General features: G+C 40.0%; 1 protein-coding gene across 1 annotated transcript in view; it reads right to left on the reverse strand.

Moving 5' to 3' along the window:
- LOC109488298 (transformation/transcription domain-associated protein-like) overlaps positions 1-27,704 on the reverse strand; it is a 121,550-nt gene that overhangs the window by 9,609 nt on the left and 84,237 nt on the right. Inside the window, exons 2-12 of the mRNA XM_019792490.1 lie at positions 25,578-25,677; positions 24,464-24,671; positions 23,932-24,021; positions 23,441-23,534; positions 9,951-10,058; positions 7,993-8,100; positions 6,975-7,091; positions 6,367-6,465; positions 5,893-6,009; positions 5,341-5,482; positions 1,306-1,502 (exon numbers count right to left, since the gene is read on the reverse strand). Coding sequence (XP_019648049.1) covers positions 1,306-1,502; positions 5,341-5,482; positions 5,893-6,009; positions 6,367-6,465; positions 6,975-7,091; positions 7,993-8,100; positions 9,951-10,058; positions 23,441-23,534; positions 23,932-24,021; positions 24,464-24,671; positions 25,578-25,677 — 1,380 coding nt within the window. The remainder of the gene's footprint in view (positions 1-1,305; positions 1,503-5,340; positions 5,483-5,892; positions 6,010-6,366; positions 6,466-6,974; positions 7,092-7,992; positions 8,101-9,950; positions 10,059-23,440; positions 23,535-23,931; positions 24,022-24,463; positions 24,672-25,577; positions 25,678-27,704) is intronic.

Genomic DNA, 27,704 nt, shown 5'->3' on the forward strand with positions numbered 1-27,704 from the left:
TAATTCCCAGACAAGTTTATAATCAGTGATGTGAACCCCAGAATGGTATTACTCCGGCCCGGCAGACACTAGTGCTCGTTATACGTTAACGAAGCCAATCAAGAATCGTGTATAATTCCCAGACAAGTTTATAATCCACCCCATCACTCCTGGTGCGAGACAGACGTGTTTCGTAACTTTCGCTCGTTAAAAACCGCCCTAATGAGCTGCCTCAGGCGCGTATAGACTCATTAACATTCGATGAAAAATTAAACGCATAGTTTTTAACACCTGGGACTTCTGTATGAAAAATTGCTTTGTCAGTTCGATGTAAGGTTGTTGTCCCATGGATATGATTTAGATTTTTTTTAGTACTAAAAGTTGGATTCAATGAAAAATTAAACGTGTCGCATACTTTTTAACACCTGGGGCTTTTGTATGAAAAACTGCATTGTCACTTCGATGTAAGGTTGTTGTCCCATAGTTATGATTTAGATTTTTTTTATATCCTACAGATGAGAGATATTTGGCAAGTTTGAGGTAGAAGAAAATCTTGGCTTCTAGTTTCAGAAACATGTTTGAAGGAAGACAGATATATCTACATGTGTAGAATTATTACATAAACTGTCGTCCATGGGACCAGTATCTTTGCTTTTCTGGTAAGATCCTTAAACATCCTACAAGTTCTACTGAAACCCTGCATGGTACGTTTTATATGAAGACTATCCTTCATTATTATATAATATAAGATTGTATTTACATGTAGTAGAAGTCATTTAGTAGAAGTGTTTTCATACCAGGAAATTGTCACTGATGTTTATAATTGCAGACTTAAGTCTGTGAAGGAGGTATAGTTGTGTGTGTTAGTGTGTCTGTCTGTGTTTCCAACCTAATTTGGCCAGAGCCTATGGATGGATTGCAATGATATTTGGTATGTAGGTAGATCAACCACACTGTGCATAATATGATTCCTTTTTTGGGACTGAAGATTAGCTCATCAGCTCATTGATATGTGCATAATAATTACCTTCTTGTGCCAGTAGATGAGCTCATCCCTCAGCACGGCCCTCAGCAAACTGTCGAGTTTAAAGTTCGGCTGCACGAAGCTTGTTGCCTCATTAATATGCGCATAATAATTACCCCCTTGCACCAATAGATGAGTGTATCACCTCATTAATAGGCGCATAATTACCTTCTTGTGCCAGTAGATGAGCTTGAGATAAGCTTGCTGCCTTATTAACTTCTTGCACCAATAGATGATCCTGTTGCCTAATTAATATGCACATAATTATTTTATTGCCTCATTAGTATGCGCATGATAATTACCTTCTTGTGCCAGTAGATCAGCTCGTCCCTCAGCACAGCCCTTAGGAGACTGTCCAGTTTGAAGTTCGGCTGCACGAAGCATCGAGCCGCCGCGATCATACACGATGTCAGCACGCCGCTGACGCCGATGGGCGTCAGGAAATCCGATATGTTTGGCGTCAGGCGGAACGGGACTGGCCGGTTTGCGTCAAGGTCACCTGAAAGAGAGAAAATACAGTGTTTAATTCCACTTTTGAAAATCAACTCAAGGAATGAATCGGGATGAGGGGATGCAAACTTAGACCAATGTGACATCTAGAACTTGGAAGGAGCATAACTAATATGCAACAGATGTTTCAAGAACAGCTATTTTATGCAGAAAAAGAACAGTCCACATGGTTCTGTTTAGTTTTAATATGGGATAAGGCCACTAGTCCTGTCCTGTTTTATCTAAATAAAGTTTATTACAGTTTTTAATGTTATTGAAGAAGTTCATGATCAGAACAATTTGTCAAATTTTTCGGGTACAGGTACAGGTTCAAGCCTTTACGTTTAGGTATGTAGCGCTGCCATAGCTTGTGCACACAGAGATGTTGTGAGTTGTATGAAATAGACAGATCTCCCTGATCTTATCTGGCCAGGAAATATTACACACTAGTGAGCCTGGAGGAGATCTTTCCAGTCTGCTGGGCTGATAATCACGTCTTGCTACATAATGTAACCCAACACCACAGGGTGTCTGCTACAGCAAAGTTACCATGGTGACAGACATCTAGTCCAGGTCATTGACCTTATGTGTTTGGAGAAGAAGAAACTGAGAAAAAGAAAAGAATTTGTTTTCCTTCGTTGAAGGTAAAATTTAATATGTCCCTTGCAGGGATCCACGTAGAAAAAGTCAAGGCTACGGTCGGCAGCTTTTTCTAGGGTTGGTCGGGAAACAGGAAACACAACATTTTTTCCCTAGGCCTTACTTAGACCTGCTTGCATAGAGATGTTGCATGTTGTAAGAAATAGACCGATCTCCCTGATCTTATCTGGCCAGGAAATATTACACACTAGTGAGCCTGGGTAACCCAACACCACAGGGTGTCTGCTACAGCAAAGTTACCATGGTGACAGACGTCTGATCCAGGTCTTTGACCTTATGTGTTTGGAGAAGACGAAACAGAGCAAAAACAATTTTTTTCCCTTGTTGCAAGTAAATTCATGTCCCTTGCAGGGATCCACAAAAAAGGGCTAGGGTCAGCAGCTTTTTCTAGGGCCGGTTGGGAAACAGGAAATACAACAATTTTTTCCCTAGGCCTTACTTATTTATTAAACCTGCTTGCATACAGAGATGTCGCATGTTGTGTGAAATAGACCGATCTCCCTGATCTTATCTGGCCAGGAAATATTACACACTAGTGAGCCTAGCTGGAGGACGAATTTTCAGTCTGCTGGGCTGATAGTCTCTTCTGCATACAAACTTCCCACTGATATTCACAGGCAATTCAGATTTCCATATTTCCATCATTTGACGGAATTTTGCTGCCCATGACAGACAAAAATCTTGGTGTAAAGATATGGAAAGAGACAAATGTTATCAAAGTAAGCTAAAAAGCTTAATCTACCAGCAAAATTTGCCCCTCAAGATGTAGGAAATAGTATTTTGGAAGGTCAAGATTTCACTGGGGAGCATGACTATAGATATCATCACTAGAAAGAGTTGTTTTATTTTTAACCGGTGAGCCAAATTTTCCTATCTGCTCTACACAGTGGTAATGAAACTAATCCTAGTGATAGAGATAGCAATTTTCTAAGGAAATACACTGTACAGTCCATACATTAAGCATTGTATAGAGTTGCTTCACTACAGATGCACGGAACTGGCTGGAGTGGATTGGCGATAAGCTATGATGATGATGATGACTACAGATGCTAACTTTGCCTATCTATACCTGACAGTGGTAATGAAACTAATTCTAGCGATTGAGATAGTAATTTCTAAAGAAATATGGTCTGTAGACTTTGCTCTGTATAGAGTAGCTTCACTCTTGAGATGTTAACTTTGCCTATCTACAGCTAACAGTGGCAATGAAACTAATCCTATAGCTAGTGTGATAACTTATAATGGCTTCCCAAAGGTACATGGGGCACCGGAGTGTAGACTCAGCTCTGTATAGAGTTGCTTCTTATGTAAGATACTAGCTTTGCCTATCTGCACCTGACAGTGGTAATGAAACTAATCCTAGCAATACAGATAGTGGCTTCCCAAAGACATTTGGGACACCCGAGTGTAGACTCAGCATCGCATAGCGTTACTTCACTCTCTAGACTGTTAACTTTGCCTATCTGCACCTGACAGTGATAATGGAACTAATCCTAGCCATAACAGATAGTGGCTTCCCAAAGACATATATGGGACCCCGAGTGTAGACTCAGCATCATATAGAGTTACTTCACTCTCTAGATGTTAACTGTTAACTTTGCCTATCTGAACCTGACAGTGATAATGAAACTAATCCTAGCAATACAGATAGAGACTTCCCAAAGACATTTGGGGCACCCGAGTTAACTTTGCCTATCTGTACTTGATAGTGGCAGTGCTTGTACGTAACAGGCTCTTATGGTAGTTAGAGGAAGAAATATGAGCAAGATACGATCATGGGTATCAGTCTTGCACAAGGGCCTACATGGGGGGGGTGGGGTCCGGTGGTAGCTAGGGAGAGAATTATGGGGGAGATACAATCGTCGGTATCAGTCTTATGTGGGGGTCTTCATGGGGGAGTCCTGGCGTACAGTTAGGGACAGAATTATGGGGGTGATACGGTCGTGGGTATCAGTCTTAAGTGAGGCATGGGGGAGTCCTGGCAACTGTTGACTTAATATTTAACTTAGAAAAGTTGGCAATGTCTCTTTGGCTGTCCTGTTCTTGCCAAATGAGTGTTGCTAAATGTTTTTTGTCTGACAAAAGTTAGAAAGTCTGTGACTACTGACAGAGAGAGAAAGAAAGAGATAATATTCTTTTGACCACAAACATATAAAACACAGAGAGAAGCCATCTCTCTGAACTCCTACTGCAAAAAAAAAAAAAATCCCAGCGAAAATATATGGACTTACCTTCGTACCTGCCAAGATGAATTCACAGTATATTACATGCATCACAGTAACTACAGGGTGACAAACGTTACATCACATACGGGGAACATTCGTATAAATGGCACCAGCGAACATTCGGGGACTTTATTACACCCTGCGCCCGTAAATATAACAGTTAGTGAGATAAGCAGACACTGGGAAGGAAGCTGGCACTATATGTCACGCTTCACCCCGTAAGGTTACATGCAGGGAGGAGGAAACTTTTGAAAAATGACCTAAAAAGTTGGTGAAGAAACTTACAACTGAGTTCTAGTATTAAGTATAATGACAGACACATTAATTCAACCAAACATGGAACCCTCTCTTCAAAAACTTGTCATTATATGTTATCTTTGCAGAAGGCAAACATATTGTTTTTGCTCTGTTTCTTCTTCTCTTTTACTACTCCAAACAAGAAGTGTAAATGACCTGGACCAGACGGCTGTCACCATGGTAACTGGTGCTGTAGCAGACACCCTGTGGTGTTTGGTTACTTTATGTAGATTGTGGCGAAGGTAAACATAAAGTATGCAGATCTGTCAGTGATTGTTGAACCCATATCATTTGCTACTCTAATGTTTGGTCTTGTCTTGTCTTGTCAGCAGGGCAAGCCCTTTGTAATAGCCACTGGCTAGTTGGGCTGCCCTGGCTGTGAGGGTTGAACAGCCAAACCAGTAAATAAACAAATCTATCAGTAAGATAAAGATAATTACCTATACCAGACATCTGTCACCATGGTAACTGGTGCTGTAGCAGACACCCTGTGGTGTTGGGTCACAATATATAGATTGTGGCAAAGGCAATATGTTTGGTCTTGTCTTGTCTTGTCAGCAGGGCCACATAGCCACAGGCTAGTTGCAAGGCTGCCTTGGCTGTGAGGGCTGAACAGCCAAACCAGTAAATAAATAAATCAGTAAGATGAAGACAATCTTGACTCACCTGAAGCATCGTTGATGTCGAATCTGAAGTAAGAGGCGTGGAGCTGTCCACAGTCCTGTGCTACGTACAGCATCTCAGGGTTCAGCCGCGTCAGGTGCAGAACAAACTCCACAAAACCCATCAGGGCTAGCTGCTGCGTCAGCTGTGGGGAGGGGGGCAGAATTAGAACTGTCAAGGTCAATTGTGGGGAGGGGGCAATACAGTAAAGAACTGTCAAGGTCATTTTACTGTAGGGAAGGGGGCAGCTGTGTCAGGTGCAGGACAAACTCCACAAAACCCATCAGGGCCAGCTGCTGCGTCAACTGTGGGGAGGGGGGCAGAATTAGAACTTTCAAGGACAACTGTGGGGAGGGGGGCAGAATTAGAACTTTCAAGGTTGACTGAGGGGCAGCATTGCTTGGTTATGCATGCGTAACAAAACTAACTTCTTACAGAATTCATTTCATCCAATTGTGCACTTTCAGATTCTATAAAGATTATTTTTAAATGTTTCAGGCATCTAACTGTCCTTTTATATGCAAACAAACAATTAACAAAAGTTTTCAGTCGTACCATTTTCCTGAAGTGGAAGTAGTCAGTAGCGTCAGGGAAGGTGTGCGATGCCCACTCCTTCAGCATGGAGCGCGGCACCATGTTGGTCTGTACCTCCTTCAGGATGTCCCTTAGCACCTGAAAGCATAATTATTATATGAAATAAGTCTATTACCACAATGTAATTTTAAGTAGAGTTTTATACTATTAGCATAATATACAATTTTTAGCAAGTGTACGAGATACTAGTAATTCTATTGGTGTATTGTGTAACTGATCACTTTTATGTTATGTCACAACTCAATTCAGCTAAATCGACATAGCTGCTTCATTGTGACGACTGGAAACTGTTTTGAGTGTGGATAAACCATTCTCTCTCTCTCTCACAGTCCCTGTCTCTTTCTATCTATTTGTCTCTCTTTCTCTCACTATCTCACTCTCTCTCTTGCTCCCTCTCTTTCACTCCTTCCCTCACTCTCTCTCCCTCTCTCTCACCTGGTGGCTGGCCTGGGCTCCTCTTGCCTGGACCATCAGGAGTCTCTCATAGTACCGTGAGATGGGAGCGTCATGCTCCATCATCTTCTTAGCACAGCGCTGGAAGGAAAGAAGAAAAGAATGAATGGTTAGAGCTCAGAAAAAAGAGCTCCACTGGACCACCAGGATTCGCTCATTGTAATGCTAGATTGGAATATTATCATCCTCTTAGCAAATCGCTAATAAGGAAGAGGAAAAACTTAGAGATGGCCAAAGGAGGGCTTGCTAACCCTGAAAAATTAAAGCTTCAATGTTCACAGACATTTATAAACTGTTGCTAATCTTAAAAGTCTTCAATCTACTTGCACATTACTGTAAGATTGATATCTTCACTTCATGATATCACTGGCACATCTCAAAACTTTGACAATTTCAAAATGTCTTCAAAGCAGCTCAGCCGAGCTTCTTTATAGTCTCCTCAAAAGTACAGAAAACAGAACGAAATACATGTAACCCTAGGTTGGACAGATTACATTTATCTGCAGGTTAAGTTCTTTTTGACACCAATGTTTTCAGACAAACTGTTGCCCTTGATGTTCAGCTTATTCTCAAACCCCCAACACCCATACCTGTTTGTATATGGACAGCAGTGAGAGAGAGGAGGGGTTGTCCTCGACCAGACGCATCTGAGGCGACACGGCCACCACACGGGGAACTGTGAACTGCAGGTTACGCCGAGCTGTCTCCTGGGGTACAACAAAAACAACAGTTACTGTACACTGTTTCTCACTGTTTCTCAACAAGCCTGTAGAATTCAATCACTTACTTAGGGTACAATAAGCTAACGAAAGCAGTTGATTGACAAACATATATAAGCCACAGGCAGATCCCTGAGAAACAGCCACGACATCACGATTCCTCACGCAAGAACCAAGCGTCTGCAGCAGTCCTTCCTGCATTGTGCGATCAGACTGTACAACGACTCACTGCAGAAATCGGCATGAACTGTGTATATATTGTAAATAATTCTTGTATGTGTCTTTGTATATGTTTCTTAGTAGATGTGTTGTGTGAAATATTTCAATGAGGGCAATGTGAAAATTTGTACCCAATTCAGAGGGGGTGCTTTTGTACTCCCCCCTGCTGATGTACATTTTTTGAGTGGAGAATAATAAAGATAACACATAAGGTACATTAAAAGAGGCACTGCCCCTAGTGCTGAAACTATGGCTGTTATTAATCTTCTCCCTGCTGCCTAACCCCATAATCAATACAAATTTGCCAAACAGCTACCTTAGCTGCCTTCCTCCTCTTTTGTTGATGTTCAAGTTCATAAGGATTTTTTGACAGTGCAAACTTTGTGGCAATCAAATTATTGAACCTCCCTAATGATCCTTTCCATTACAATTCAATCACTGACTTAGGGTACAATTCCTCAGTTGAGTCTATAAGCCATTGATTGACTATCAAACAGATACAAAAGATACACAAAAAAGTTTATGTAACCTTTCTCTTCTCAAGGAAGTGGTTGAGCAGCTTATACTATATAAACCTACTGTGTTACATTGTGTACATGTACAAATGTACAACTCAAGTTTAAAGCGGTTTACCAGTAATGTGAAACTAACAAGTAGGACTAGTTTTTACCTTTCTCTTCTCGAGGAAGTGGTTGAGCATCCTGAGCAGCTGCAGTACCCGTTCCTCCCGCCGTGAGTCGCTCAGGCACGCGTCGTTCATCACCAGGTACGGGTAGATCTGGGCAGGCAAACAAACAAATAAATAAACAAACAAACAGTCAGGCACGCGTCGTTCATCACCAGGTACGGGTAGATCTGGGCAGGCAAACAAAGAAACAAATAAACAAACAGGCCAGGGGTGAGAAACAGACTAGATCATCAAACAAATAAATTAAATGAAACTAGAGGTAGCGAGGTTGTGGTATACATGTACAGTTGATGACTTAGAATCTTATGGTTCTGGGTTTGTATTCCTGGCAGCTAGGCTAACATGGCAAAACATTTTTCATCATGATTATTGCATTCTGCCAATAATTCAAATGCTGGTCTGCTTGCACCTTGACAATCACATTTCACATGCTCCTAATCTAATGTGAGTAAAATCATCACAACCTTTCAAGGTCCTTTTCCATTAGTTCTCAAAACTTTGCTTATTCCTGTCTCCTTTGTTAGACCCTGAGAAAGGCTGAAGGCATGAACAAGCTGTAATATGTAAGAAACTTGTTAGAGTGTTGAAACTCCATTGCTCTTGGCAGATGAACCTGACCCTGAAGACCCATCAGACCTCTCAGACGTTACATAACCTACAGATAAACATGACCCTGACCCAGCAGACCTCTGAGACATTACATAACCTTCACATGAACATGGGAAAGCACTTTCAACACAGAATTGTTCTGCGAACAAGACCACAATAGCACACTAAGGACAAATTATGCAATAACTGAAAGTTCTGATGCAGTACCAAGGGGAAGCAGGGTGAACAACAGTTGACTTATCAAACAAATTACATAAAACTAGTCCCAAGTCATCTCAACTTTCCCATTATTTATCCAAACTTTGCTTATAGCTGTCCCTTGAGCTAGACTCAAAGAAAGGGCAATGGAGAAGGTTGAAACTGACATGAAAAACCTGTAATGTGTAAGAAACTTGTTTTAGAGTGTTGAAACTCCACTGCTCTTGGATTTAAACTTGACCCTGACCCAGCAGACCCCTGAGACGTTACATAACCTTCAGTAGAACATGGGAAACCTCTTCCATCACAGAATTTCTCTGCGAACCGGAATGATCTCAAATTTTGCGCAAACCCCAGTTCCCACAACCTCAGCTGGGAGAAGTAGTTAGAGAGAAAATAACAAGTAAATGTGTGGGAAACTGTGGCCTTTGCTTGACCCTGAATTAATTAGTCCAGAAACAACAAGAAAACTGAGTTGGGCCAAACGACCTTCAGGAATAAGGGACCAAATATTTGACCTTGGGCTGACATTAATCACAGAGTGACACAGAACTGTGGCTGTGGGCCCGCTGACCTTCAGGACTAATGTTTGACCTTGAGCTCCCCTGGTGGGTGTTAGGATGATGATGGTGAGCCTGGGGAGGGGGGCAGGTCAGGACAGGGGTCACCTCTGCCTCAAGGTCACCTTCAGAAGGGAAGTTTTGTCCTTGGGACTAGTGTGAAGGTCAGATGAAGTGATCCATGTGAGCTGGGGAGCAAGGGGAATGGCAGAAGAGGGGATAGCTACTGGTATATGTGAGCGAATTTTTGGGAAATATTGGGGAAGGCCCTGGAATAATTAATTTTATTACCCATGCCAGGAGGTTACATTGTTGGTAGCATTTCTGTGTGTATGTGGTTTAGTATGGTAACTCAAGAAGCCATGGATGGGTTGTTATGAAACTTGGTAGATGGGTAGGTCTTGATGGGACCTCAAAATGCAGCTGAACTTCCGGTTTCCGTATCTTGTGATCTGGACAAGCTAAGGTCACAAAGTTTGGATGATAGATAGCTCTTGTGCTTGGAAATAAGTGATTTGAGTTTGGGCCCCCTATAGCTAGCGGCTTGTTTTGTAAATGGGAGACATTACTCACCTTGCCGTTATGGCCGCGGATGTAGAGTCGTCGGGCAGCGGTCCCGTGCTTGTGAACAATCTCCACTCGAGGCAGGAACTTGGCGATCTTGATGTAGTAGTGGTTATGCTGTGGGGGGTAGAGATGACAGAAACGTTGGTTAGAGATCAGGCAGAAAAAACATTGGTGAGAGATCCTGTGCTGTAGGCCAACATTTTTGTTAGGATTCTGATGCAACTTGAGACTGTATTTTAGTCTCAAGATGACACTGTGGATTCAGCAGCTCTTGCTGAATTAAAAAAAAAATGTCTGGGAACCCAGGAACTGTTTTAGCGTGGCCCAAGATGAAACCTCTCCCATACGGCAGCCGGCTTTATAACCAATAAAACCTTGTGCTGATAAAAACCTCTCGCACGACGCAAAGTCCCGAGTGGCGGGAGGATAAAGAGAACTTCGACTACTTGTCAACCTCCGGAAAAATCAATCCCAGGACAACAAAGAAAGCGGTAATAAGGACTGAGAGAAGAAACGGGGTAAACCTCAACGAGTTGGTTAAATCATCAGTTGGGATTCGGAAAGTCAATCTACGCAATTCAAGGGCAAAATGTTAGAAGCTTACATCTACTACAGTACTACTACTTCTACTGCTAATGCAGTAACTACTAACAACTTATACTTCTACAGTAACTCTGCTTCTGTGTTGATCTATAGTCCTGCACCATTTTTAAAGGCATTTTTATAGCTAGTAAATCCAGCTGGCATATGTGCGAAGTACTAGTATGCATGGAATCTACTACTACTACTATTTACTACTACTACTTCTACTGCTACTATTACTCCTATTCTGCTTCTGTGTTGATCTATAGTTATGCACCATTTTGTGAACTTGTAGAACCCAGAAAGTACGCCTCTGTAGCCAAAGAAGGAAAGTTTTATAGCCCGTAAATCCTGCCTGCATACATGTATGTGCGAACATTTTATCACCACGTACTTCTACTACGCAATTACTACCTACAGTAACTACTAGAACTACCGCTACTACTGCTGCTTCTTATTATAACATTTTCTTCTCTCGTAGAACCCAGAAAATACACCACTGTAGATGTAGCTCCAACATAAACTTTAGCTTTTTTATAGCCAGTAAATTGGGCCGGCATATGTGCGAACACTTTATCAGCCATCAGTATGCATGGAATCTACTACTATTACAGTAACTACTACTACTACTACTACACCGTACTCTGTTGCCTTGTGTATGATCTAGTACCTAATACAAGTACCTAATACCAGCCCAGAAGAGAACAAGAAATAGCCATGCCTTTAAGTACCAGAGTTATCAACCAAGGATTGGGGTGTTCAAGAATTCATTCTTTCCTAGAACTATCGCAGAGTGGAACTCACTGTCACCAAGTACAGTAGGGGCACTGTCAATAGATAGCTTTAAACAATGTCTAGAGCTAGAAGTTCAAGGGTTAGGTGTAACAAGTCGATTGGTGTAATATAGCCAGCTGCCGCCGCGCCACGTGCCTGCGAAGCTGTTGTGTTACGCCCAAAGGCGGTTATACCGGCTATACAGATACAGAAGCTGGTGTGTTACGCCGAAAGGCGGTTATACCGGCTATACAGATACAGATCTAGTTATGTGAACATCGTAGAACTCAGAATGAACGCCTCTGTAGCCGAAGAATGAGAGTTTTTATAGCCAGTAAATCGGGCCGGCATATGTGCGAAGAGTTTATCACCACCAGGAACCCAAAATAACGGTACTACTACTACTACTTCTAATATGGTAACTACTTCTACCAACTAATACTTCTACAGTAACTCTGTTTCAATTCTGTGTTGATCTATAGTTCTGCACCATTTTTAAAGGCGTTTTTTATAGCCAGTAAATCTGGCCGGCATATGTGCGAACACTTTATCACCCATCAGTATGCATGGAATCTTTAATCTATCTCCATTAGCCACGCCGTTTTAGAGCCGCCAAGAGGCACCCCCCTCCCAAGTGGGTCGTTCCATCGTTGTGGCGATGAAAGAACGACGTACGACTTCAGAGTTTTCATCTTGCGATCGTCATGACAACGGCTGATTGCCATGACAACCATTCATTTTTTACAATTGCTGGGATAATGAGAGAAAGTTGTAGCAGAGAAAGTGCTGATATGCAACGAAAGAAAAACGTCTAATGTCAGGAATTTTCGTCTCGAAAATCGTCATGACAAAGAGAGTTATTTCATGGTCATAACAACTACTTGACGATATTTCTTGTAATTTTCTATAGTTACTGAGATAATGAGTCAAAAGGAAAATTAAAGCGGAGAAACTGTTAACTTACGATAAAAGAAAAACGTACAACGTCGTTAAATATGGGAACAGTTTTCATCTTGAAAATCGTCTAACAATGAGTTAATGGTCATGACAGTGACAATTTTCTATAATCAGTCAGAAAAATGTGAGTAGAAATTAAGGCAGAGAAACTGCTGACTTACTAATCTTACTGATTTTTCGTCTGAGCATTCACTCCTCTGTTATTGGAAAATAGCACACTTTGCAGTTTTGCACGTTAATACATGTACCAATTTCTGAAATGAATGTTTTTACCTATGAACGTGGAAAAGTATGCTGAATTGCTATGTGTGATGGAGTAGATAGCATCCCAAGATTAACAGTTATAGAGTGTCACATATCACATGAAAGGGCGCACTTCCCAACAATATATTATATTATATGATATCATCTTTATATCTATCAATAGTCCTGCCGACTGCTGGTACAAATAAATGGTTTATTGGGTGCATGTGCACCTTAGTGAACCCAAAATTGGAGCAGTGTACCCAATTATTTTCTGTGGGTGCACCCAAATATTTTTTAGGTATTTTTGTACATATGAAATGTATAATAGTATACAGGATAGTCTTGGAATCTAAGTGTCAGAAAAATAGTAAATTCTTGCATTTTGAAGTTCCCATTTCAGATTCAAGCTCAGAAGAGGAGCAGTCAAGATCTGTTACTACGTTAATTATAACTTTTATGTTAAATGGTGCACCCAAAAAAATTTTTGTGCACCCAGTTTTCTAGGTTGGGTGCACCAGTGCATCTATTCCCAAAAATGAATTTCGAGCCCTGCACATGAAAGGGCGTCCTTCCCTACAATATATTATATTATATGATATCATCTTTATATCTATCAATAGTCCCACCAACTGCTGGTAAAAATCAATGCAGCTTTATAGGAGGCAATATAAGGATGCTGGAGTTCAATGACCTCATGGAAATTTATCATTTGGTGCTAGAGGATGGGTCAACAAGGTGCTAGCTTGTAAAAGAAAGGTGGTCCCAGGGCCTTTTTGTGGCCATTGGAGCCTTTTTTCTGTGTCTATGGCAGGGTACTGGAAGGTGGAGCCCATCCCTCTCCTTCCACTGCCATTTTACCTCCCTACCCACTATCCAATACATGTAAGTATCTGATACCAGCTCAGAAAAGAACAAGAAACAGTCATGCCTTCAAATACTAGAGTTGTCAACCAAGAATTGAGGTGTTCAAAAACTTGTATTTCCCAAGAACTAATGTAGAGTGGAACTCGTTGCCACCAAGCACAGTTGGGGCATCATCGTTAGAAAGCTTTAAACAACAAAGATTGAGCGTAACAAGTCGTTCGGTGTGATATAGCTAGCTTCCGCCGCGCCGCGTGCCTGTGAAGCTTGTTATGCTGAAGGGCGGATATACCGGCTATACAGATACAGATACCCAAAGTCAGATACCAAACTCAGCACCAAGGACAGGGTCCTTTAGGTAAAGGTAGACCCATAGCATATTTCAGGCTATAGGGGCCATGGGTTTTTAATCCACTGTGTCTACATGTAGTACACGGTATTGGAAGGTGGAGCCCATCCCTCTCCTTCTACTGCCTTTTACCTCCCCAACCAAAATCAGGTATCAATTTTACACCTGGGTGGAGTGAGGAAAAAAGCAGTCCTGTAGACTTTTTGAGGCCATAGAGGCAGTGGGTTGTTATTCTACTGTGTCTAGGGCACGGTATTGGAAGGCAGAGCCCATCCCTCTCCTTCTACTGCCTTTTACCTCCCAAACTGAAGTCAGGTACCCATTTACACCTGGGTTGAGTGAGGAAAAAGTTGTCATGTAGACTTTTTGAGGCCCAAGGGGAAGTAGGTTTTGTTATTCTACTGTGTCTAGCGCACAGTGAGTATTGGAAGGTGGAGCCCATCCCTCTCCTTCCAATGACAGGTACCCCTTTTACACCTGGGCGGAGTGAGGAATGTCGTGTAACATGCATTTCCCAAGGAAACAACATCTAACCAGGAATTGAACCCACAATCTCTCAATCTCATTTCTGGTAGCCTACATCTTGTCTGCTACATTGTAGCCTAGTCACTCTGCTACTTGATGCCTCTAGCAAAGTGCCACAGTTGCACAAGCGCCCAGACGGACTCGTCAAATTCATAATCATTAATTTTATTGGTGTTAATCATTAATGAATTGTAACGAGGAATCCCCTCCCCATGTTTAATCTGTTCTTGATTGCTCAAGCGAGTTTGTCAGGTCTATCAGGGACTTGAACTCTAGTAACCCCAGGGACAGGAAAGTTACATAAAGGTCGACTGGGGACACAGGATCAGGAAAGGTCAGTCAGGGACAAGAGAGTTAGGGAAGGTTGATGCCATCTCACTTATCAGACTGATTACTGATTAGGCCAAGGGAAAACAATGTAGTGTTAACTGTTTCAGCCCTGAAAAAATGTGGTTGGTAGGTAGGGAGTATCTTTTTTTTTTTTTAAAGACTTTGGCTATCTCTAGTGATCCAACAGTAACAAACTTGCATGCTCAGGACACTGTCATTTTCAATGTCAATGTTGGAAAACTGATTATACAATGTTTCATCATTCAGGTGTCAGATCATGGAGCTAGAAAAGGTCAATCAGCTCAAAAAATGTATGTCCCTTGCAGGGTCCACACACAAAAAAAGGCTAGGGTCGGTCGAGAAACAGGAAACACAACAATTTTTTTCCTAGGCCTTATATAATAAAGACTGATTACTGAGTATATACAAACTTATAGCATGTTGTTTAATATTCACCCTCAGGACTTGCCAAGTTATTTTTAAGTTGGCTGTCAGACATTCTGAAGAGAAAATGAGGCAAGAAGCCAAGAAGAAGTTAGATTTGTGGGGGAAAAACTTGGCTCTGAGTTTCTCTCTCTGAAACTGTCGTAATAAGGTACAGACTTTCTCTCAATCAGACTCCATTTATATGCTGATTGTCTGTCTAAGGCTGCATCAATTTAATTTGTTGGTTCACAGATTGAAGTAAATGCTGAACAGAAGATTTTATTTATTTATTTATTCATTTGGCTTACGAAGAAGCCAGGGTGTCCAAACTAGTGCAAAGACTATTACCAAGGGACACCCTGGGGGAAAGATGAAAATTATTAGACAGAAGTAACAGAAGATAAACTTGAAAGCAGAGCTTGAAGTGATATGCACACAACTAGATGAAGGAAAAGTTGCATTTGACTAATAATAGTATACCCTGAAACTTAGTGAACCAAGGCACAATCTTCCCCTCAGACTATGTTTTAATGTTGATCTTTCAACTCAGTATATGGTTTTGAATGTGAGAAACAGTAAAATGAATAAGTTCAACTTGAAAGCAGAGCTTGAAGTGATATGCACACAACTAGATGGAGGAAAACTTGCATTTTGATTATATTCACTCCCTGAAACTTAGTGTACAAATGTACAATCTTCCCTCCAGACCCTTTAATGTTGATCTTCAAACAATACCGGAATGCATTGTAAACAGTAAAAACTAGCTTAAGTGAACTGTCAACCATGTAACACCTTTAGTGCACTATGCACAAAGTAACATCTAGCGTCAGTGCACAGTAAACCAGTCAGAATTGGCCTGATGAAGATGACAGACGGTCATCGAAACGTCGGCTCGTGAAAAATAAATGGTTGTGATCAAAGAACTTTGCTATTCATACGTTTACCAACCTGATGAAATTATTTACGGAGGTTCCAACAATACCATTTTCAGTCCGAGAAACAGTAAAATGAGTTAGTGCAGCTTCAAAGAATCACACTCACACTGGGAGAGTCACCGACTCACTGACAAATTTTGCTGAGAGAAAAACTTGACTACATTCACATCCTGAAACTTAGTGTACCACGGTACAATCATTCCCTCTGACTGTTTTTTGTATGTCCAAGAAACAGTAAAATGAGTTAGTGTAGCCTCCCAGAATCACACCCACCCTGGGAATCTCACAGACTCACTGCAATTAAGCTTTTACATCTCTGGAATGGCTCCAGGAAGAACATTTGCCGCCTGGAATTAATCAGCAATTAACGTGACATTGTTGGACTGGGAAGTTGTTTTTCCTTACAGGACCGCAGAGAAATGTCTTAAAGTGTCACTCCGTGTCAGGAATGTCTTATCAAGTGGAAGATTTTGACAAGGAAAATTCACAGATAAAGCAAGAATCTAAGTTTCATATGAAGTTGTTTAAGATTTCAAAATTTGCAGCCTACAACTAATCATTGTTGGGATTTTAAGTTGTTTTTCCTGACAGGACCGTGGAGAAATGTCTTAAAGTGTCACTCCGTGTCAGGAATGTTGAAGACTTCAACAAGGAAAATTCACAGATAAAGAAGCTTCATATGAAGTTGCTTAAGATTTCATTTTAACATTGTTAGGACTGGGAGGTTGTGTTTCCTTAGAAGACAGTAGAAAAATGTTCTCTTAGTCTCCAGGATTGTCTTTAAGTTTCACTCCATGTCAGGAATGTGTTATCATGATGAAGATTTTGACAAGCAAAACTCCAAGATAAAGAAGTTTGTTGAAGATTTCATAAAGGCACCAGAAGCTGGCTTCAAGTTTCCACCCTTTAAGTCAAAACTTACCAAAACTTATCAAAAGTCAAGTTTCATAAAGAGATACATGTGCAACCTAATAATTCAAGATAAAGGTATGTTCAACTTAATAAGTCCAGAAGAAACTTTGGACGCCTATAGATTTAGGTTTGAGCAATTTTCAGTGGATCAAGAACTCACAACATAATCTCCCAAAGACAAGTTTCATAAAAGGAACAAAATTGACCTGAAGATAGAAGAAACTGATGTCAAGATTTCACTCTTTCATAACATTTTGAATGGATTAGAAAGTTGTAATTATGACTCACAGTCAGAGAAAGAGAAGCTTCACGTAGCAGAAGGGAAGATTTGATAAAACTTTAAGTCAGATCTACATGGAACTGGCAAGTCTTGAGATTTCAAATATCAAAAGGATTAAGAAGTTGTCTGTGCTGTAAATGTGAGAGAATGAATGGTAGTCAACACTACACTTTGACCCTTCCAGATAGTGTTGTAACTTTTACGTCCCTTTTCCGTAAACTTATATACCAGTGCAATAGCTCAATTGTTAGAGTAACCGGGAGGTCGTGAGTTCAAACCCCGGCCGGGGTCATACCAAAGACTTTAAAAATGGTACACACTTCTTTCTCTGCTTAGCACTCAGCATCTAGGAGAAAGAGTGTGGGAAGGTCAAACACACAGCACTACCAGCGGACCAGCCCCCTGCTGTAGTGATTGCACAACTGTATGGCCCAAGGGCTACAGAAATGGAGATGGGCACCACCCCTATGCTCTGCAATAGAGTGGAACGGGACCTTTTTTTTTAAAGGTTCTACCAGTTAGTGTGTGCCAAGTCACAGATGTGACACACCGATAACAGACTTACAGTAAACTACACAGATCCCATCAGTACTGCAGCACAATCTGCCATTAGGTTATAAACTAAAGTACCTGACTTGGAGCAGTACAGGAGTGTGAGTTGTAAAGTGGGAACTATACATGTACAGAAGGGTTAGTATGGCAGGAAGTGGTAAAAGTTTGTTAGCCTGGGTACCATCCTATGTGTATGCCGGGGCTCCCATACTCTCTCGATAAGAAATATTTGACATAAAAGGGAGTATGGGAGCCCCGGGATACACATAGGATGGCACACAGGCTAAAAGTTTGTGGCACATAATGCATAAATCAACAGGACTAAGATGCTCCCAATTGTCCTGACTTGGTGGACATCAAGCTTCCAGTTTGCATGTTTTCTGCATTGACTGTTACACTGTGAAGTAAAATACAGTGTACAAATAATGTTAACAGTTTCTAAACAATCTGAAGTATGATCCATATTTCCTAAATTCTTAAGTGGTGCAGGTAAAATTTGTCAGATGCAGGTAATTTTCATTTTTAAGTATTTTGAGCCCTGCCTTTGAATGGTACTTTATTCCCTACACACCAGGTGTTGTAAGGCCACACCAATTTAATTTCTTGGTTAACGGACTCGCCCGCATCATTGTTTCCTGATTTGCAAATAAAAATTCAGAATCAACTGCAAAATGCTCATATTTTGCCCTGAACAGTTGAAAACAGTTCTTTTCTTCCTAGTTGTCACAGTTATTCCATCTTTCAATAGTATCATTAAAAGTTCAAAATTCATTGTTTAAATTTTGAACCAGCCTGGTGTGTTGACTTCATGGCTCCTATCGTACCATTTTGGGCCATAATAGGATGCCTAGGCCTGTTTTTATTTTTATTTTTTTCGCCCGCCTGTTCCATTATTTTTCTAGAAAAATCCGTTTACCAAGAAATTAAATTGGTGTGGCCTAAGAGTCCGAAATGCATGTCGTTGCCTCATGGGGTGAGAGATGGATTAACTGTGATATTGATTGATTAATTGATTAGTTCTCCGGGACGAGGCTGATATTGATTGATGAATTGATTGGTTAGTCAGGGCAAGTGGCACGCGCCCTTGTGCTGCGTAGTTAATCATGTTTCCGTGTGACGTTTTGTGCTGTCATATTCCCCTCCCTTGCCATTTTTATGTTTACCTAAGAAAAACATTTTGTTTTTACTCAGTTCTTCCTCCTCTTCTGTTCCAAACACTACCCTCTGACCTGGCCAATGACATGATTTGTTGACGTCTGTCACCATGGTGACTGGTGTTGGGTTACATAATGTTGCGATTTCATGGTCTGCTCTACTCCTGTCACCATATACTTGTAGTACATGTACATGTATGTGAATGTGTTTGAGTAAAAATTAACAGAGCAGATCATGTCTGAAGGTAAACATTATGCATTTGCTTTGCAAATGTTACTTCTCTAGTCCTCTGATTATATTAACTTTCAGTGTCATCTTCAGATAGTGTCATACATCCTCAATAGATGTATATAATATATGTTTTCTAATACTAGTAATATATTATAAAACATAATCATTATAGGGACATTTTGAAATAAAATGTATCTGTTAATATCTGAAGTTGAAACTTCATCTGTGTTGGTAGAAGTCAACTCCAACACAAGTTGGACTCACCATAAGTTTTTACTCTAGTCTTGGTCAAGGAATATGAAATCCATCACTTCTTTGTTAAAGTAAGTGTGTTGGAAATAACAGTTGGCCTGATTTTAATTACCAATTTGCTGTCATCATGTTTTAACTCTAACTTCCTTGATTTTTACTTTAAAATGTCTAAAAACAAGAAACTGAATTTGTGTGGCCTTACAGTCCAAACTTTACTCACACTTTGTCAGTGTTTTGTTACACAACTTGAAGGAAGTTTTCAGTCTTTGAGAACTACGTCTAATTGCCTTTCTTTCTGGAGAAATACAGGTCTTAACTTCGTTGTAAAGCAATTAAAACTTGATCCAGACGAAATGAAAAAGGAAACTTTCTTGTTGCCTCCAGACTTCGTTTAGAAACTAGCTCCTTCTTTGGGGAATGGAGGAGGAAATGGAAGCCTTTGACTGCAAATGAGGAGAAATGTGGCGATTCTTCACTGTCACCGGAAGCTGGAATTCCTTTCATCCTTGTCTTTGAACTTAAGGAGTTCTATCTAAGACTCTATCAGTGGTAAGACTCTTGGTTCTTGGAGTAAAGAGCAGGATTTGAGATGGTGATGAAGTCTATATGAAGTTTGAGACACATATCATGTGAAATCTGCAGCTCAATTTCTTTATTCTGATACTTAACGAACTGGGAATGGTTCTACTACTTTCCCGAAAGTTCATGACAAACTTTTACCTAATAGTATTTCAGTTAGAGAGAAACTTTGAGCAGTCTTTTGAGTTGTGTTTTTGGCTTACTTTTTTCATCATAACTTTTAATGACTGTATAAATAAGCAACACCAATGTCAGGGCAACACATAAAATCCTAAGACTTACTCCAAAAAAGACTTCCAAAGATTTATAGAAGTTAAGGTCTAGATTTTATAGCTGACTATATAGACTTTAACTGGCACTGCCGCCTAGATGCTTGATCTAGTACCCACAGTGGTAACATTTCTGGGAGTCAGAGAAGCCAGACATAATAAATCTGCTGGCTTAAATGATGGTGTGGCAGAAAGTTCTCCTTCTGCACCTGAACCCTACACTGTGGGAAAATTCTGGTGAGAACCCTGTTAATTGTACTACAGAATTGTTTCAACTACAAATTTAAAACGCAGTGGCTGTAAAAACCTCCCTTTTAATGTAGACTTCTGAATAAAACCCAATGAAACCTTCACAATCTACAGCAACGAACAGAGGGGTAGAGAAACTATTGTACGCTAATGGTTATTCTAATAAAGTTTCAAAGTTTACTACAGAATTGTCGCCATCATGAATTTTAAACCCAACAAAAAACTCCCTTTCCCTCAAACTTCGAAATAAAATCTCTGCAGAACTTTAACGATTTACAGCAATGTGAGTTCCACTCTGCAATAGTAAGCTTACATTGTGAATTCATGACAAAACAAATATATCTGTAAGTTGTATAACTTACTGTAGTACAGAATTGTTCCAATCACAAATTTTAAACAATGTAAAAACCTCCCTTTCTCTACAATTGTAAAATAAAAACCACTGAAAAACTTTCACAATTCACAGCAATGGGAGTTCCACTCTGTGATAATAGGCTTACATTGTGAATTCATGAAAATACAAAATAATAATCTTTGTTTTATGACTTACTTTAGTACAGAATTGGTCCAATCACAAATTTTTACACACTCCCTTTCCCTCAAACTTCGAAATAAAACCACTGCGAAACTTTCCCAATCTACAGCAATGCACAGAGGGGGAGAGAAACTAACAAGTCCTGTTGTTGGCAATTTGTCAACCCGATGTAATTATCAAGCAAACGACAAGAGAAATTTATACGAAGATCGTCTTATGAATTCTAAATAATTGATGCATCTGCCATAGTTATACTCCCATAATATGTATCTACATACAATGATGGGGTATCTAGAGGCTACAGTAATGCAGTTCATAGGCTTTAAAACTTTTTGGGATTCAAGAAGAATAAAAATCTAAAACAATATCAGCCCCTGCAGTTCCCAAAAAAGCTGTTAGGGGGACCAAACTACAAACTACAATACCCAAGAGCTATATGCACCGGAAAATTATGACCAATACATAACATGTTCAGAATGCAAGATATCAAAACTGAAAGAGGCTACAGCAATGCAGTTCATAGGTTTTCAGACTTTCTGGGTTGGGAAAAAAAGGATTATGAAAGAAAAAGTCTGAAACAATATTGGCGCCTGCAGTTCCAAAAAAGCTGCTAGGGGGACCAAGCCTACACCATTTCCTTGTGAGTACAAGAGCTATCTGCCACTGGAAAATCATGACCATAGCATGTTCAGAATACAAGATATCAAAAGTGAAAATGTTTTAGAAAAAGTTTTAGTCTTAGTTAATATTAGAGTTTTAGTTTCTTAATGTGCAGTACTATGGAAAGCTGCCAGAGGGCCCAGAATCTAATCATTTCTCCATTTTGCAGACACCTACCAATGTACTAAATATCAAGACAATCTACCTATCCTAAAATTCCTTTCACTCATGATCATCTTTTAAATACAAGCAGCTGGCAGTTTACAAACTTTAAGCTTCTACATGTTATATATTAAGTAAATTTGCATTGTATTCTTAAAAGTAAGATTTTTATGCATCCTTACATAGTTACAATTGTTAGGGGCCTTCAAAGGGTTGTAAGATGTATCAATTTAAGTTGTATCAATTTAAAAACTGATACAAATGTAACAGTACGCAGACTGGTGCAGTCATTACTCACACTAATTGGACCATATCAAACCCTGAAACAAAGACAAGATGAATTCCTCAATTTCCAGAACCCTCTACAGAGGATAACTGATAAATATGTCAGGGTAGAGACTCAGATTTGTGATTTTGCTGGCAGAGATCCCGATTGGAGTCTAAAAGGAGTGTCACAACTTTTCAATGATTGACCTAAATTTTAAGGATGCGTAAATGGGAAACCACCCTAACACATTAACTGTTCTTTACTCAAATCAGAAATCTACCAAAGTCTCTACCCAGACATTTATAAAGCTTCTGCTGGTATCACTTTTGGCATCTCTCCTCGGTACTGAAAACTGTGGTGCTATCAGTTATTTTCTTCAAGCATTTCAGTTTTCACTTGTTTGACAATCAATAAATGTTAACCTGTGCTTTCCCATACATGTAGCACTACCACCAAGCTACAACCTGTATATAAATGGCTTTAATTTCAAAGAAAACTGTGTAAACTATCTGATTCCCCTACCCCTGGCACAGAGGAGACATATGCAGCCTGTATTAATGGTCTTTCTGCCGGGAAATCTGCTGATTGTGCCGCAAAATCCCATAATTAAAACACACTCAATCCCGCCCTAACCCCCAACGGAGGTGCCTAAATTAAACCCATTATTCTCATAGCCTGCAGTTGTCAGAGTGGTGGAGGTTTGTCATCATTATCTGTAGCTTCGCAGCAGGAAAGCATACTGTTTTTGCTCTGTTTCTTCTTCTTCTTCTCCAAGCAAAAATATATAAGGTCAATGATCTGAACCAGATGTCTGTCACCATGGTAATTGTTAATTTTTGCAGCCACACATTCATTCTACAGCCTGCATAGGTTGTACATTTTGTACAGTTGTCAGGGTTGTGTGGGTTTTGTCATCATTATCTGCACCTTCGCAGCAGGAAAACATATTGTTTTTGCTCAGTTTTTTCTTCCTCTTCTTCTCCAAACAAACAAATAAGGTCAATGACCTGGACCAGATATCTGTCACCATGGTAATTGGTGATGTAGCAGACATGTTTTGTCATTATTATCTGAACCATCGCAGCAGGAAAGCATATTGTTTTTGCTCTGTTTCTTCTTCTCCAACAAACACTTAAGGTCAATGATCTGGACCAGACGTCTGTCACCATGGTAACTAGTACTGCAGCAGACACCCTGTGGTGTTGGGTTACATTATGTAGCAGGACAGACATTTTGCTAGAGGATCAATATATGACAAGTCTGAGGGGGAAGTCTGTACAGATATATGTTGTTGCTTTTGTTAGCCTGTTCTATGATATTGCACTAAACTGAAATTAGTTAATTAACTAATTAATTCATCAATTAATCGATCAATCAATCAATCAATAAATTAACTTGTTTGCTGACCTTGGGCAGTAGGAATTCGCCGGGAATCTCGACCTCTGCTGTCTGCATGGAGAAGTTACTCAGGAAACGGCACTTCTCTTCTATCAGGAATGACCTGGAGACAATCAGATATACGAGAGGACTTGTTTGAGCCTTTATTTATTCATTAAACGCACTCACTAACTGATTTACATGTAGCATCTGTTGTTCCCATCTTCTGAGGATTGTTCATGAAATACTTACTCTAACACTTAATCTTACGTAAAAGTGCAGCATCTTAGGATATCAAATATGTATACTGTATTTGAATGAAAGCTCATCTGTGTCAACTTGGTAGAATTCATAGTTAAAATTTCTGGACAGTCCGCAAAGGTTAATGTATTCCACCGAAAATTCATGGTGAGTCTTCCTTTTTGTGTTGGAACTAAATAAGGTTTAAACTTCATAACTATGTATACTGTACTATTTATTACAGGCAGAACTAGAAAGGGATGAAAATACATTGTGCTTACTTTGGCATGAGTTTGGTTCTTGCCTCCAGGATTTTGATCCACTTTTTCAGTTTGGAGATGAGGTTGTGGAGCTTCATGGAGCCTGGAACACTGCAGGGGTACAGACAAAATAAAAAAAACTAGTTATCATTCTGTCAATCAACTAGTTAACTAGCCAACTAACTAAGCAACTAGCCAGGAACACTTCAAGGAGAAAAATCAAATCACACAACTTACCAAGAAGTCAACTAAACAGCCTGACTAGTTAGTTAATAAAAAAAGAAACAAATCCACAGTCCATCCATCCATTGACAAATACCAAACAAACAAACAAACAAACAATCAATCAATCAATCAATCAATCAATCAATCAATCAATCAATCAATCAATCAATCAATCAATCAATCAATCAATCAATCAGTGACCGATTCAGTGCTAAACCTAAAGTCAAAGTCAGTGGTGAACTGTGTTTTCATTCTTTGGAATCAGTGCTTTCAATCTTCTTAGGAAAGTGATGACAGTACAAGTAAACAAACAAACAAACAAACCCACCTGAAGTCGAAGTCGGTAGTAAACTGAGTCTTCATCCTCTGGAAGACTGGATCCTGCGATGTTTGCTGGGCTCGGCGGGCGAGAGATTCTGAAGCCGCGCTCGAGAAGGTGGAGGAAACGTTGGTGACACTTTCAACGCCAACGCCAAACGTGCTGACGAGCTTTTTGACGAAGTTTAGGGTGTGGGGGGTTATCTTAGCGTCACTCACTGTGGAGAAACAAATATTCAAATAATGCCCTATTTAACAAACAATCCAGTATGCTGGTGCAGTGACCTAAACTTAGCTTAGTGCCTAAAAGTGGTCTTTCGATCTTGCACTGAGCAAATTTGTTTTGAAAAACTCTTCCATACCCCACATGCTCCTTCAGCAATAAGAAACGAGCTATATATTGGCAGAACATTTACTAGAAGTACACATTTGTCAAGTTCTCTCCTAACAACCAAAGTCAACATCTTCACTCTACATTCAACCTTGGCCTGTTCACTCTGAGATAAGACTATAGATCTATTGGCAGAACGTTTGATCACAGAACTCAATAATTTAAGAAGAACGAGGAAAAGCAGCTGGAAGCAGCACCTCTGCAGGATTATGGGATATGTTTCTGTATTGATCAAACTTGACGACAAACGAACCAGCATTGATCAGTGGCTATAACTGGACTCTGACTTAACGTTCCAGCTTTACATACACACAGCTGTGGTTGGTTATATTGAATTGAACAACTAGTAACTCCTAAGGAGCTATGTCTAAGTTTAAAGCTATGTTAAGAGCTATCTGATCAAGATACGTATTTCAACCATATTTTGTGATGACAAGGCCACACCAATTTGATTTGTTGTAGTCACTATGGCCTTATGCAGAGGTGGTCACTACCACACTGGTTTGAGTGTAGAGTGAAGACATTGACCGTAGTTGTTATGAAAGAACTTGACTTGTAAAACAGTTATATCTTGGACTTGGATTCTTAAGAAAAATGAAAAAATTGAAAATCATCGAATTCCGTCTCAGTGCTGACATTGCTACGTATGAACTTGACATGTATATTTACAGAATGATGGACATGCACATTGCTATCTACATCTACATGATACTATTGCTATGGAGACACTAACCTGCAGTTCTGTTCTCGAAGGCGACGGAGTAGCACTTTGCCAGCCCCTGCTGCAGCTGCCGTGAAACCTCCTCGTACCAGTTCTCTCGGAACCACACCATCTGGAAACAAACAAACAAACAAACAAGTTAGTCACCTGTTTACCTTTTTCAACAAGTTTTCATATCCTATCATGAAAGTTAATCCGTGTTGGTAGTTACATGTTGAGAGTTAAAACTTTTGATCCAACACAAAAAGTTCTCTCACCTAGAGCTTTCGACCAGTCACTCTGGTCTTCCTCAGTAGACTGACTCAGTGTTGACGTCACACTTCAGAGAAGTCACGTGACAAGCCTCACTGGGTCAGTCTACTGAGGAAGACCAGAGTGACTGGTCGAAAGCTCTGGGTGAGAGAACTTTTTCTGTTGGATCAAAAGTTTTAACTCAAAACAAGTTAAACTTTTTCATATCCTAATTTGCTGAATCATCTGCAACTATAAAAGTCAAGCTTAATACATTTTTACTTTGTAAGAAATAAACTTGAATAAAATTCTTCTAATCAACACCATGACTTATTCTGTGGAACAAGAAAGGGGGAGGGGGGCAGTGGTGTGTGAAGGTCAAGCACAAGGTGAAACAAGTATCCTCCCAGACAGGCTGAGTTATGGACTCCCAAAGCTAACAGATATCGGATCTTAAACCTGCTGGGACGGATCGCAACATGTCTTGGTCATCTCAAGGTCAGTCCAAGGTCGGGGCAAGTGTGGGAGGAGATGTAGAGGTTATTTCATGGATGCTGAGAGAGATATCATGTATCATATATGGGTTGGTCATCCTTATCATTCAGAAAGTTGTAAGTACAGACTTGGACCTCCCCCACACATGCCAATATGCACACTTCAAGTAGTACTGTAGAGTTTTGAAAAATGTTTGTTGAGGGCCATGTACAAGCAATTTCTCATTTCTCGAAGGTTCAGAATAATTTGGTGACAATGACAGATGTAAATGTTACAGTGAGTAGTAACAAAAACCAATCAGAACGTGTGGTAATGTAACATGTTACATGTGAATGTTACATTGTAGCAGAATGTCAGGTAATGTGGCACGTCACATGCATGGAATGTTACATTGTATCAGAATATCTGGTAACGTTAATGTACATTGTAGCTTAGTGTAACGAATGCTTGATGGCTTGTAATGAATGTACATGTACAGAAGAGAGTGATGCCCTATCTGAAGGCTTTTCCCACTAAATAGAAGTGATATGTATCATTGGAATGTCCCTGTCATTTGTACTTGACATTGTACAAATGTAGGTAATGTTGCAGGCTATTTCTGGGTAGGAAATCAGTGGTTAGGAGCTATCAGTGTGTCTAGCCAGCTGATTAGAGCACGAGCAGGTTCTGTCTGCTGAATTAGTTTCCCAGACAGCAGAAATTTACTGAGTGGCATTAGCATGACGGGTTGGTGTACGTGGGAGGCTATTAGAAGAAAGTCAAGGTTGCCAAATAACTTTGAAAATGAGAAAAATATTTCACTAGGAGTTCTAACTAATACAAATTTGCACAGTTTCAAAACAGCTCAGGGTTTACTCAAGGGTACTTTCTCAATGTACTTTATTTAGGCCACACCAATTTTACTTGTTGGTTCTGGGATGCCTGAATTGAGCTGTGGTCAACACAAGACAATATCATTAAAATACAACAACATGCTATCAAAAACCAGTATTATTAAAAATAAAAACATTATGCGTTACACATTGCTAAAATTTGTATTAATCATAAAATTCTTTTGTTTTTCATATTACGCAGTTCTAGAGTTGTAATTATTTTGACAGTCAATTATTGGTAGAGCAGGGATAGTTTCATTTCTCGGTTTTTATTATTTCTCTTACTACTTGAACAAGGATGCAGTAATAAGGTTGTGATTGTGGTTGAGATAAGATGAAGTTGCAGATTATCTTTATTACATGTTTGTGCCCAAAGGGATGATTTTGGTTCTGATTATACTTGGTGAGATTCAAGTACGTGTTTGTAACTTCAGTGCCTAGAAGTCAGCTCATGGTCTTTCATTGAGCAAAAAAGAAAAAAAATACAGACTGAAATATCTTCATGTAACCAAAACCAATGTGAAAATCGAATCACATGTTT

Source organism: Branchiostoma belcheri, unplaced genomic scaffold, assembly GCF_001625305.1.
Source record: "Branchiostoma belcheri isolate BF01 breed outbred unplaced genomic scaffold, Haploidv18h27 scaffold93, whole genome shotgun sequence".
NCBI lineage: Eukaryota > Metazoa > Chordata > Leptocardii > Amphioxiformes > Branchiostomatidae > Branchiostoma > Branchiostoma belcheri.